This window comes from Triticum aestivum, chromosome 4B, assembly GCF_018294505.1.
Source record: "Triticum aestivum cultivar Chinese Spring chromosome 4B, IWGSC CS RefSeq v2.1, whole genome shotgun sequence".
NCBI lineage: Eukaryota > Viridiplantae > Streptophyta > Magnoliopsida > Poales > Poaceae > Triticum > Triticum aestivum.
In genome coordinates, this window is record NC_057804.1 from 250,297,913 (window position 1) to 250,310,928 (window position 13,016).

Consider the following 13,016-nt stretch of genomic DNA (forward strand, 5'->3'; position numbering starts at 1 on the left):
GCCCCGTGCGTCAAGGGGCACTATTATCCGTCTTATCATGCATCACAGAGTGGTTGGGCTGGCTCGGCAACAGTGGCGCATTGCATGGTCGCCATCGGCTTGCGTCAGCAGGACGAGGGGGGCACTGTTGCCATGTCGGCCCTGGTTAGCGGAGTAGGTGGCCACTGCTGCCACGCTCCTGCTAGTCGGCGGGGTTGGTGGGCCACTATAGCCATGCTCATCTCCTTTACGGGGACTTGATCCGTCATACGCCCCATATGGGACGGGAGCTGACCCATGGCTGGGTTGAGGAGCATCCCATGAGGGTCCTTGTTTGTTGAGGAAGTCTTGGCTTGGCGGGGTCGGCCGGCATGCGCCAACGGGCCTGGCCGGGTTGTGGGGCTTGGCCGGGTTGAGGAATCCGGCCAAGAATGAGCCGGATTGAGGGGCGATGCCGGCCCTGATGTTTTGAAAAAGATCCGGGTTCCATTGCCTGCCCGGGGGTTCATCCCCCCAACAACCGACGATCGAGGCACCGATGAAGGGGAGCTGCCAGAGGGCGGCGGTGGGAGAGACTCCTGGCGACAAGGTCGCCTTTACTTTCTTCGAGCTGAAGAAAGAAAAGCGAACACATCCAAATCTTACCGTAATGAAGTTGCATTACTTTTTTAGAGAAAAGGCATGCCCCGACTTTACAAATAAAGCCACTAGGCAAAGTTCCAGACGAACCATCCAACCAGACATACGAACACAATGGTGTCCCATACAAGGACCCACCCAAAGTTTTAGAGTAAGAGATACAGGGTACCCAGGCCACTACCACGACATGCAGGACGGAGAGACAAACGGCAACATAGCCAGCAACTAGTCAGAAGAGATGCAAAAGCAACTATGCAGCATGCTCCTGTCTGGATAAAGAAGATGTCGAGGCCCGCATTTTAGATATCAGAAGATCAAGAGCATCCAGTCCTCCGGCTTAGTCACTAATCTCCACTGCTGCAGCAACATACAAGATTTAAATAAGAAATCAGCAGGTTTAGTAGGAAAAACATGTTCGATTGTAAACTTGTTCCTAGTAGTCCACAAGGACCAATAGAATGCGCCAAGTCCTACCCAAAAGACTCTCTTTGTAACACCCGTCAAAGAATTAGCAAGGGCCCGAAGCTCAGAGAAAGAAGATGGATCCCAGGAGACCTGGAGCCATGTTCGAACACAACTCCAGACCAACTTCGCCAAAACACAGTAAACACATTATGACCCGTCACCTCTAGGGCTCCACATAAGGCGCAGAACTCCGAGCCTGGGCCATTCCTCTTACAAAGTTGGTCTGCGGGGAGACGACCTTTAAAAGCTTGCCAAAGAAAGATCTTAACTTTAGGGGGGATACGAGCCCTCCACACATGGGAAACCTATTAGTGGGGGTACCACCATTTATCTTGGAATATAAAGACTTGACCGTAAAATGCCCAGAAGAAGTATGAGGCCAGACCATCGTGTCCGTAGTCTCCGAGAGCGTAGGGAAGAAGGCAGTAAGCCGTTGCCAATCTTCTAACTCTATAGGAGATAAGGAACGTCGGAAGGCTAAGTCCCAGTTATTCGCCGATAGCTTCGCGATGGAGATATTCGGGTTAGGGCAATAAGAAAAAAGCGTAGGGAAGCTCACAAAGAGAGGTGAGTCTCCACACCACCAATCTAGCGAAAAACGAACAGAAGCCCCATCCTCACTTATAAACTTAACATGAGCCAAAAACAAAGGTCGAACTTTAATAAGATCTTTCCAAAACTACGAGCCTCTGCGAGCAGAGGTGAACAAGGGGCTAGAAAGAGGGAAATATTTGCTTTAAGGATGGAAAACCACAAAGTATCATCAACCATGGTCATAATTTTCCACCACCATTTAATCAAGAGGCATTTATTCATAATAGATGTGTTTATGATGCCCAACCCTCTAAGGTTTTTGGGTTTACACATAAGATTCCACCTGACAAGTCTGTACTTGCGTCTATTGGCTGCCGCATTCTAGAAAAAAGGACCCCGATGCTTATCGAAGCCAATGTGCATGCCACCAGAGAGTAAGTAAAAGCCCATGATAAACATTGGTAAGGAAGACAAGCAGGCATTAATCAGCGCCACTTTCCCAGCACTAGTGTTGTATCTCCCCCTCCAAGGAAGAACCCTATTAGTAACCTTAGCGACAATAGGGGCAAACTCTTTAGCATAAAGCATGTCCGGAGAAATTGGGAGGCCCAAGTATTTGAAGGGAAAGGATCCCAGCTTACAATTGAGAAGATGGGCTACCCTTAAAGCGTCTGTATCATCAACACCAGTGACTATGACCTCGCTCTTATGAAGTTAATTGTAAGCCCCGACAAGGCTTCAAAACAGAGAAGTATGAACTTGAGGTGGGCAATGCAGGAGTCAGTTAATTCTACCATAATGATAGTGTCATCCGCGTACTGAAGGTGAGTGACCCCTTCCGGAATGAGGTGGGAGATAACAGGAGATATATGGCCTTGGGTAGCAACTCTGGATAGAATACGAGATAGAGCATCTGCAACAAAATTGAACATGATAGGAGAAGTAGGATGACCCTGCCGCATGCCCCTACTATTGGCAAAGTAATCACTGACCTGACCATTAACAGAGACCGTAGTGTGCCCCCCCCGAGACTAACTGCATAATCCTGTGAACATAAGCCCTGTCGAAACCTTTGGCCAGGAGGACCTTTCTCAGGAAATGCCAGCTGACTGAATCCTATGCTTTTTCAAAGTCCACCTTTAATGTTACCGCTTTAGACTTACGAATTTTGAGGTCATGAACGATCTCATGCAGACAAAGGATCCCATCTAGGATAAAACAACCTTTGATAAAGCCGATTGGAAAGGACTAATAGCTCTGTGGGCAATAGGAGAAAGGCGAGTGGCAAAGCCCTTCACAGGGAACTTAGCAAAATTGTTAATGAGAGCAATTGGTCTAAACTGAGAAATCAGCTCGGCTCCTTTAACTTTAGGAATAAGTGTTAATGACAACATAGTTAAGGCGAGAGATATCAACTGTCCCCGGACAAAACCTTGAATAATTTGACACATCAGCAGGCGCAGCTGGGGCCAGAACTTCTTAAAGAAGGGAATGGAGTACCCATTAGGACTAGGGGCCGCATTCGGGTTAGCTGAGTTGATAACATCCCAGATCTCAGCATCAGACAAAGGTAGCATTAAGGCCTCATTTTTAGCATTCGAGGTCATACTGTGGTTGTCCCACAAGGAGGGGAGATAGTAAGGCCAGCCTCCTGCTTAGCACCCAAGAGAGAAGAGAAAAAATTGAGAGATGATCAGAGATTGATCTGAGGTCCTAACTCTGTTAATGATGAGGCTATCAATAAAACATCTTCTTCTTCTACCATTGGAAATGGCAAAGAAGTAAGCCATAGGGGAGTCACCTTTAAGAGTCCAATTTAGGGTGCCACACTGACGCCAATAGATCTCCCCCTACTGGTGCAACTGCATCTGAGCTGCTTCAAGGTTATAATGGACTGACCACTCGCTCTTCGAGAGGTCAGTCCCATTAGCCACGAGGTCCAGACTAGCAATCTGGGCCTCTAAGGAAGTTTTCTCCTAGTAGGCCTCCGCGGCTCTGTTACGAGACCAACCCCGAAGAAACTTGCAGAGCTCATAGGAGCATATGTGCCAATCATCCATGGGACCAAAGGACCGGTGAGAAGAAGTGAGATGAGCAGATATCATGGTAGCCAACATATCAATGAAACCCTCAACTAAAAGCCACGAGGCATCGAATGGGAAGCGGGAGGTAACCATAGAGTGGTCAAGGCCAGCGTCCAAGATAAGGGAAGCATGATCTGAACCCACAATCGCTTTAGCTTTCAGGAGGCCCGTGGGAATAAGGAGTCCCAGTTCGAGCAGATAAAAACTCGATCCAGCACCGACCGTACCAGATTGGTCTGATGATTAGTCCGGGTAAAACAAGCACCCACCAAGGTAGCTCGCGCAGAGCACAGTCACGAATGAAACCATTAAACGCATTAGCAAGGGGCCAATAGATATTACAATTATTCTTATCAGAGGGGGTCGCAAAAGATTGAAGTCTCCACCTATCACAATAGGTAATGTACACGCCTCAATTTTAGTAGATATTTCATCAAGGAAAATAGAGGTTAAGGCATGATCCGCTGGGCCATAAACTACCATAAATTCCCATAGAGTGTTAAGCCGTTGATGGTGCACAACAGTGCTTGCCCAAAAAACACCATGATCAAAGGCCACAAAATCAAACATGTCGCCCTTGGAACCAATAAGAATGCCCCCAGAATGACCTGAGGACGGCAAAAAATTCCAGTCAAATCTATCCATACCCGCAACCGCTAAAAGTTCATTAGGGGAGAAGGATTCTTTGAAGGTTTCAACCAGCCCTAAAATGTCAATGTTCTCTCCTCAAACGACATCCCTAATCTGCCCTCGGCGCCCCTAGCTCCGAAACCACTAAAATTCCAGAAGAGAGCTTTCATTTGAAAGAAAGATTCTTGATACGAAGGCTAGACCTGCACGGGGAAACACAGGATTTAGAGCATTTCGAAGGGCCCCTTTTGGATGGAGGGGGGTGAGACTGGCCACAACCATCATCGACACCCCCATCCCCGATCGGCATAGCCCCATCCCCATTAGCCGCAGCGGCAGCGGCCTCTTTGGCCTTAGCAATGGCCGCTTGGGCCATCTCATTGGCCCTAATAGTGGACAAAATAACCGAAGGAAACCCATAACCAGGATTAAGAGAGACACCCACATCCGATAAGATATGCAAGAGATGATCATCTAAAAGAGAAGACAAAACTAGCCAAATCGGGGAGGATGGAGGAGGGGGACTGTGCACCGTACCTAAGGGAGGGAGGTCCTTGGCCGCCGCACGGCGCTCCACCCACAGAGCCACCGGCTCACCAGAGTCCCGCACACGACGTCCTTTAAGAGCTGTGGAGGCGGGCGAACGAAGCAGGGGGGAGAGAGCCACAGGGGACACAGACACAGGCCCGAAACCCGACGCAGATCCCAAATCCTTAGCCAGACACCGACAGAGACCCGTCATTGATTTCTTGGAGCCCGATGAGGCCCTACTCTTGGTTGAATACTTCCCGACACTAGATTTCTTCTTCTTGGTAGTGGGCATCTAGTAGGGCGAGGAGGGGAGATAGGTAGGTCTTCAATACCAGATAAGGTAGGAGAGAGGGGACGGCCGACAAATTGGAGCAGACCCCCGAGATGGGGGTGCTCGCGGCCACAGCTTTTCCCTGGCCACCACCCCCAAGCTCGCGGCCCCCTGTGCAAGAACCTCCACCACCTCCTTCTGAGAAGGACCCACCGGAGCATGACTTGAATAGATCACGAACCTCTGGTTCCATGCCATCCCATTCAGATTGGGTGAAATGAGCATCAGTGCCACCGCTAGGATTCTGCCCACCCGCAGAGCCATCACCATGATTACCAGGGTTAGCAGAGCTAGGAGGAGGAGGAGGTGGAGGGGCCTGGAATGCCTCCACCCCCTCCACCCGCACCCGTAGCTGAACTCCATCAAAGGAAGGGAACACGTCAACCACACCGCGCAAACATAGCGGATCCACACACCAGACCTTAATGCGAACCGGACCAAGCTTCTCCAAAGACTCAGAGTCCACCTCAATCGGCTTGCCAATGAGAACACCAAAAGCCATCAAGAACGGGACCGAGCGCAACCCAGCAGGCACATCATCCACCAGAACCCAGACCTGAGAGAGCGATCCCACCGCTTTGACACTACATGCCGCAGCCTTCACAGACACCACCAGTTGGTTGTAAGGCAGAGTAAAGCTGGTCCAGGAGCAGATCATTCTTAAGAAAATTTTGGAGGGGAACACCACCGCGAAATCATACTCAGAAAGCTGATTAACTTGCCAATCCCAACCTCCCTCGTCCCAGATCTGAATACCTTCCAGTAAGGTCTGAGGAGAGATCTTCTGGTCCTGGACCGTAACGATGGCAACATTAGAGAGGGACGGAGCCGCGGCAACTAGGGGCACCTCACTGTCCAGAGCGAAGAAAGAACAACCAGGGAGGCCCGTCCCGAAGTGCACAAAGGCAGGTGGTTTGATGCGGTTTTGGTAGTCTACTGTAAGATGACCTTCAGATCTACATATCAGACAAAAAGGGGGGTTGAAGCACCTTGATTGGAAATGGCCTGGTTGGTGGCATGCGAACACATGTGAGAGAGGAGGAGTTCAAAGCATTAGCACCCTGGCAAGGAGAGGGAGATGGTGGAGGAGGAAGAATGCCGTCCCCAAGACCCGACGAGGAGGAGCTAGGGCTCGAGGCAGGGAAACGACGCGCCTTGAACTGCTGGGTAGGGGGCCAGAGAAGTTATGTGGGGGAGGGCGAGAACCAGCTCCAACACCAGAGGAACGGGGAGACTGCCGCGGCAGAGCCACCGGGCCCCAAGAGGAGTCGAGCGCGGCCCCGAAGAAGACGAGCCGTCATCACCACCAGACGCATCAACCTCCCAAGGATCCAACACCGGTGACCCCGCACCACCAGATCCGGAGGCCGGGGGGCAGATCCAGCCAGCGCCCGCTCCCGCTCCTCGCGCTGGAGCCATTTCGGACCCGCTGCCCATGCCTCGCGGTCACGAGCCGCCTGCTCGGCCTCCAACTTGGAGCGAAGGGAATCCTCATATTCCAGATCGACAGCCGTGCTCGGCGAGTCCTCGCATTGACGCTTGCTGCCGACAACGCCTCGCTCGAGGAGCCCCTGGACTTGTCCATGGTGAGGGCCTCTGCGAACGAGAGAAGAAGTGGAGGAGGAGGGATAGATCTGAGGAAGCGGCGGATGGGAGCGCGGTGTTTGCGTAGATCAGCGGCAGAGGCCAGAAACCCTAGAAATGGGAGAAGGGAACCTTTCCTCACCCATAAATAGCCCGAGCGAGCAACGCCCAAGTGGGCCGAGCAGGCCGCATGACCGAGGTGGGGGGAGGACAGTGGCCACCACCAGCTGTCTAGGGCCCACGGGAGGGAGGAAAAAACGAACATCAAAGAAAGGGGGGCATGGGCCGCCCACCCGAGATCGGCCCACGACACGCAAGGCCCCGCAGTCCCCGGGGCCCACTAGCCACCGAGGACAGAGCCAGATCTAGGGTTTGCCCCGCCGCCGATCCCCCACCCTCCGACAGACCAGGTGGCGCCGGCGACGCCGCCATGGTCGGGGTAGATGGAGGATGCGAGCCCCCGCGCGAGCCAGGAGAACACATGGCAGAGACACCCGACCCCTCCACAGATGGCAGTGCACCAAGAATCCCCTTAGCCGGGGACGGAAATGGGAACTTACCAGATCTACGCCGCCGACGAGGCACACGATGCCAACCAAAGTCGTCCACCGACGACGCCACCGGCCTGCCCTTGCCCCCAGGGGCAAACTTTCTAGAATGGGGCGCTGCCTTGGAAGCCAACGCTGACCCTGGTGAAACAAGGGTAGGAGCGGCCTCTGAATCAGAGGAGGAGTCCGCATCACCGTCGAGCGCCCAAAAACAAGATCCAGAGGACGCCTGCGAGGCCGCCGACTGCCGCACCGACGCCGGAGCGAGGCCAGCGAGCGCCGCACCAGAAGGGGAAGGGGGCGACGAGGGGGAGGAGCTCGCCGGAGGGAAACCATCAGGGCTTGAGATCGCGAGGGGAGGGGGAGGGAGGAGAGGGAGGGAGAGGAGGGAAGACATCAGGGTCCCCGTCTCTATGCTGCCACCCTGCGTGCCAATATTATTTGATCGCAATATTCAAGTCGCTGGAGTACTGCACACGCACGTGGCACGGAATAATAAAACCTAAAGTTGCATTATCCATGTCTGCCCTTGTTAGACTAGCCACAATAGGTAGCAAAATAGACTAATAACATGCCTATGTTACTAGTTTATGTTACTACCTCTATAATGAGGAGTAACATATGTGTAGTAACATGCAACACTTCATTTATTAGGCTATAAACATATCTTGTCTCGATACGTATGATGTTACGCATACTACTAGTATCTACTCCCTCCATCCATAATGTAAGATGTTTTTTGGCACTATACTAGTGTCGAAAAACATCTTATATTATGGGACGGAGGGAGTAGCTATGTTATCACTTTCCTCTCTTTCTTCATTTTTTGTTGGCCACATCATCCATTTTATTTAGATACTGTGGGATGTTACTACCTATGTTACTCTCACTTTGGGTAGTCCTAGAACTAGAGATTATGCTTGTATTTTCTTTATTATATATATACTCTCAAAATATAAGAGGATGGTACAAACTTTTTCCTCCAAAGAAAACCGACCGTAAATTATCTTTTTGGCGAGGGGGTATGTAGAATAGGAGTTTTGCGACGAATCGCACGTGACTTGTGTACCTCTGTATCGTCTAACCTAGTTGCCCCCCTTCTCCAAAGCCGGCGGCGCTTCCTCGTCTGTACCAGAGAGAGAGAGAGAGAGAGAGAGAGAGAGAGAGAGAGAGGAAAGGCTTGGCCATGGCGTGGGAGGAAGATGGCTTGGAAGAGGAGCACGAGGAGGATATGGAAGCGTCGGAGGAGGAAGGGGAGGATGTGGTGGTGGGGCAGATGCCAACGTTCATGGTCCCAAAGCACATCAATAAGCGCGCCCTGAAGAACAAGGCCCTCTCCGTCTCCCTCGACAAGAAAGCCCTCAAGTACGGTACCGCAACCTCCTTCGGTCTCTGGGCTGTAGCGGCACGGTGCGATTTGTGTTTGCGTGGGCTCTTAATTTTTTCTAACGCGAATCTTGGATCTATAGGGATTTCGTGACTGGGTTTCACAAGAGAAAGAAGAAGAGGAGAAAGGAGGCGCAGAGAATTACGCAGGAGAAGGACAGACGGAAGCGAATCGAGGCACGCAAGATGGTGAGAAGCTCTCACACAGCATTCTGCTTTTCTGTGTTCTTAGAGCATCTCCAACGGATGATTTAAATTTTGGTGCAACTTGTTCCTCTCCATGTGCACCATCATAATCAAAGCAATATCCTCCCCTTCGGCTCGCTCATATTCCTCTTCGGAGGAGGAATCATCCAACAAAGATAATTCAAATGAACTCATCTACAACACAATACTTTCCGTCACAATCGACTCCTACATCGCCATAAAAACACCAGAAAAAATGAATTATTTTCACCTTAGAAGCTTTTTGCCGAACACCTAGTGGGCACCGAAGGAGCAGCGGTCGCGGGCGCAGCTAGGAATGGGCTCAAGGGTGGTGCACCGAAGGAGCAGCGGTTTTCATGACGTCGACGAGCTGGGGGTTGTGGCAGGAACCGCCGTCGCCTCGTCGTCTGACAGCTGAGAGCTCTGAAGGAGCAGTAGCTCTGCGGTGGTAGCGGCTGTCATGTGGGGGTCACGGCGGCCACTAATGGATCTCCAAGGTGAGCACCGGTGCTACGCGGCCATTTCGGGCGGTGGTGGGCGGGGGACGGACGCAATTGCTGCACATCGGGCTTCGGCGGATCCTGAACCGGAGACGGCGGCGGGGGTTGTTGTGGGCGTCCGGAGCGGCAGGAATGGACGGTGTTATGGCGGCTGGGCCGGGGCGGGCGGTGGACTTGCGGCGGTGGCTGCAACGGCTAGATCCAGCTGGAATCGATGTTTGGTGGTGGCGGGGGAAACATCAGCGTGGCAGTTGCAGTTCGCGCAGCTGTGTTTGTGTTTTGAGGCAGCCGGTGGATATTTGAAGCACTTGGGGCCAAAATTTGGGGTTGCTCAAATTTTTTTGCATCACTAAGTACAACATATCCTGTTGGAGCTGGTTTTTTTATGCCAAGTGCCCAAACAACAGTTTTTTGGGCACCGCGGCTGTTTTACATCATCTGTTCGAGATGCTCTTATTGTTCTTTGGATGTTTTTATTGATTTAGTAATAGTTGGTCCAAAGCAAAGATTTCCAAGAGAAGGTTGATTGACCATTGTTTCCTCTATTATTATGTGCCCACCGGACTGTAGGATCCTTCTAGTTGAAGGGTTCCCTTAGGCGCCAACGTTTTGAGAAGTCTAGGAAGAAGTGTATCATCAGAATGAATGAAAAGCTGAATGGCTGTATCCTACTCCCTCCGTTCCGATTTACTCGTCGTGGTTTTAATTCAAATTTGAACTAAAACCACGACGAGTAAATCGGAACGGAGGGAGTACATGGTTAATATTTTTCATATTAGAACATGGGGTGCATTTTTCTTGGGTTAATGCTACCAATAACTGATAGGGATCACTAGTGGAACATTAGGAAAGGGTACTGCAAAGATTTGTTGTGTGGGGTGGTATGTTGAAGGGAAGATGCCTAGAGCTGCGGAATACACAACGCATTCCTCAGAGCTCGACCGTGTGCTTTCTGGTACGGGAAAACATGCAAGAAACCAGTTTTCTCTGTTAGACTGAAGGATGATTTGATGAAACAGGAATGGTAGGGACAGCACTGAATCTGGGCTTACTGTCATTTCAAGTAGATTATCTAGCGTGTTTCTGTCACATAAATAATACTCCCTCCTTCCCAAAATAAGTGACTCAACTTTGTATTAGCTTTAGTATAAAGTTAGTACAAACTTGAGTCACTTATTTTGGGACGGAGGGAGTATGAACAAGACTTGAAGAGTTTACTTACCAGTGTCATTTTATGCATTTCCAGAGAAAGCAAGAGAAAGAGATTGCTCTATACGGTAAAGTCGTGTCATCAGAAAATGTGGATGGTGAAGACGGTGATGGTGATGGTGACGGGATGGATGCAGCTGCGCCTGGTGAGTAGAGCGATGAGATTAATTTTGCAGCAGTTACTGGCATGATGTTTGTTGATCCTATTGTGCCTTGATTGATTTGGTGCTTATGTAGAAATCAAGACGTATGAAGATGGCGGGACTAGAATAACAGTAGTCACCTGTGAAATTACTCATGGAGAGGAGGATGACCAGAAATCCGTGTCAAGGAGCTATGCTAAGAAGAGTTGCGGTGTGGTTAGTGCCAAGAAGCAGCCCAGTTTAGGCGTGAAGAAGCCGCCACCAAAGAGGCAATTCAGCAAAAGCAAGAAGACTAAAAAGGTTGACACGAGTAGACGGAAGAACAAAGGAAAGCATTGACGTTGTGTATGCCTGTGGCTGTGGACGGACGGGCCTGAGTTGCATTTATTTTTTAAGATAAGAAGATAACAAAATCGGTTACGAATTGTGTTCCTGTTGCTGCATTTGTGCTGTTCTGGCAATTTCTTTGTCATGGTAGTAGGACAAAGGCAACAGATGCCTTGGTCGATGCCAGCGAGGGCGCTCCCCTCCAGTACTCTGGCCGACGCTGCACTCTCTCATCGTCTCCTCCCTGACCCTTCTTCCCCTTCCCCGGCACAGGAGCATGGGGTCGTTGTCTCGGTCAGCAGTTTGCCTCCACACCGTTTTTCCCCTTGGGCTCCTCTTCTGGATTGAATCATCATCTATTGTTACCCCAGAATACTGGGGAGCCAAAATGTTTTGGTGTTCGCTCTGCTACCTGGTTTGTGTGCTAAACAGCTATTTCCATCAAGAAAAGAAAATCATTGATGCTTCAGCCTTATCATGTACTAGTATTTGTCTCAGACCCTCATATTTCATTCATTGGAATTGTTGGTAAGGATCTTACTATGTTCTACTCTTGTGCTGATTACATCTTTCTACTTGTGAAATCTGTCCTTGAGCTTGTAAGCTGCTTTCAAGAAAAGTTCTTGGGTCTACTACTTGCTTAGAGGTTATGTAATTGTTGACAACATTTTCACTCGCATGCCATGTCCTGCTTATTGTCGCATTTTAAGAATATATGCTAATTTGACCAACCATTTTCCCTGTTGTTCAAATGTATCACACGATTTTGCAAGTCACAAATCTTGTGCACTTTCTCTGGATGTATTATCACCAACTATACTTGATAGCCCTGTATTGGATTTATAGATCGCCGGCACCAAACGGTTTATTGTTTTTTTCCGCCTCTTACTCACTAGTAAACGTGCACGTGCAACACACACGTAAACACTTGGAATATATATTTCCTCATTCATCCTAGTTAAGAGGCACTTATTCAAATAAAAAGTTTATAAGAATATTTTGCACGGCATGAAATGACAAATGTTCTCGCCTCATTCGGGAAAATGTTGTTTTGCGCCTATTGTGATGTATAGGAAAAATTAACATGGTATGAGACGATGAATGTACATGTCTCTGACACACAAACATACATGAAACTGGACAACTCCCTAACTAATATGGAAATGCCATTAGCCGTAAATTACAAAGTCACTAAATAGTTCTTCAATAAACCTTTCCATCCACATTTCATAGAACTCACAACTCCCTAACTAATATGGAATTGCCATTAGCCGCAAATTACAAAGTCACAACGCTAGATCTATCAAAATTCTTCCCCGCTCCCGTGTCGCTCCGAGGGCGACACCGGGGTGCCCCCAACCCTAGCCCGCCAGCGACTGCCGTCCACCACCTCAGCGCCGCCGCTGCCGGCGGCCGTCGCCGGCGGCGGCGAAGGCGGCTCCGGAAAGCTGAAGCTCGCGTCCCTCCCGTCAATCCAAGTCCGCTCGTGGTTCGCTCGGGGCCGCAGCCTCGATCTGCTCTGCTCCGTCTGCTGCTTGCCACGCTGGGCTCCGCCGGCCTCCTTCAACCTCCATCGACCTCTTCCTCTTCCCCTAGGGGCGGCCGCCTCACCTCCTTCCTTCGCCCGGGTCGTGGCTCTCCCGGGTGGCTGCCTCGATCTGCTCTGTCTTGGCCGGTGCTTGCCGCCGACCGTCGAGCTCGCATCCCTCACTCCCCTTGACCTCCCTCGACCTCCATCCGCCTCGCACGCCACGCTCCGCCTTCGCCGCCGTCACCTCCACCTGCCCCCTGCTGAAAGTGCAACTACCCATAGGTGGTTTTGGTAATTCATAACAACATATAGCTCATTGAGTTAATGCTATTCCAAGACTATTATTTCAAGAAAGCTCAATGAATGGCATGGCATGGATGATGGAAGT

At 50.4% G+C, this 13,016-nt stretch overlaps 1 protein-coding gene and 1 long non-coding RNA gene across 2 annotated transcripts; one reads left to right on the forward strand and one right to left on the reverse strand.

Moving 5' to 3' along the window:
• Positions 1 to 626: 626 nt before the first annotated feature.
• On the reverse strand, positions 627 to 10,729 carry LOC123091926 (uncharacterized). Its single transcript, XR_006443830.1, has 2 exons — positions 10,641 to 10,729; positions 627 to 975 (listed from the first exon to the last, which is right to left on the reverse strand). It is a non-coding gene; the product is annotated as an uncharacterized lncRNA (long non-coding RNA).
• On the forward strand, positions 8,385 to 11,190 carry LOC123091925 (ribosomal RNA-processing protein 17). The gene is made up of 4 exons (XM_044513546.1): positions 8,385 to 8,690; positions 8,795 to 8,900; positions 10,665 to 10,773; positions 10,865 to 11,190. The coding sequence occupies exons 1-4, from the start codon at positions 8,512 to 8,514 to the stop codon at positions 11,107 to 11,109; spliced, it is 639 nt and encodes a 212-aa protein (XP_044369481.1). The 5' UTR covers positions 8,385 to 8,511; the 3' UTR covers positions 11,110 to 11,190.
• The last annotated feature ends 1,826 nt before the right edge of the window (positions 11,191 to 13,016 follow it).

What these genes read in the sequence shown, in the direction of transcription:
- LOC123091925 (XM_044513546.1), top strand. Translation starts at nt 8,512, where the DNA reads ATGGCGTGGGAGGAAGATGGCTTGGAAGAGGAGCACGAGGAGGATATG. An exon ending in GAATCGAGGCACGCAAGATG is followed by an intron (nt 8,901 to 10,664) that starts GTGAGAAGCTCT and finishes ATGCATTTCCAG; the next exon opens with AGAAAGCAAGAGAAAGAGAT. An exon ending in GATGGATGCAGCTGCGCCTG is followed by an intron (nt 10,774 to 10,864) that starts GTGAGTAGAGCG and finishes GTGCTTATGTAG; the next exon opens with AAATCAAGACGTATGAAGAT.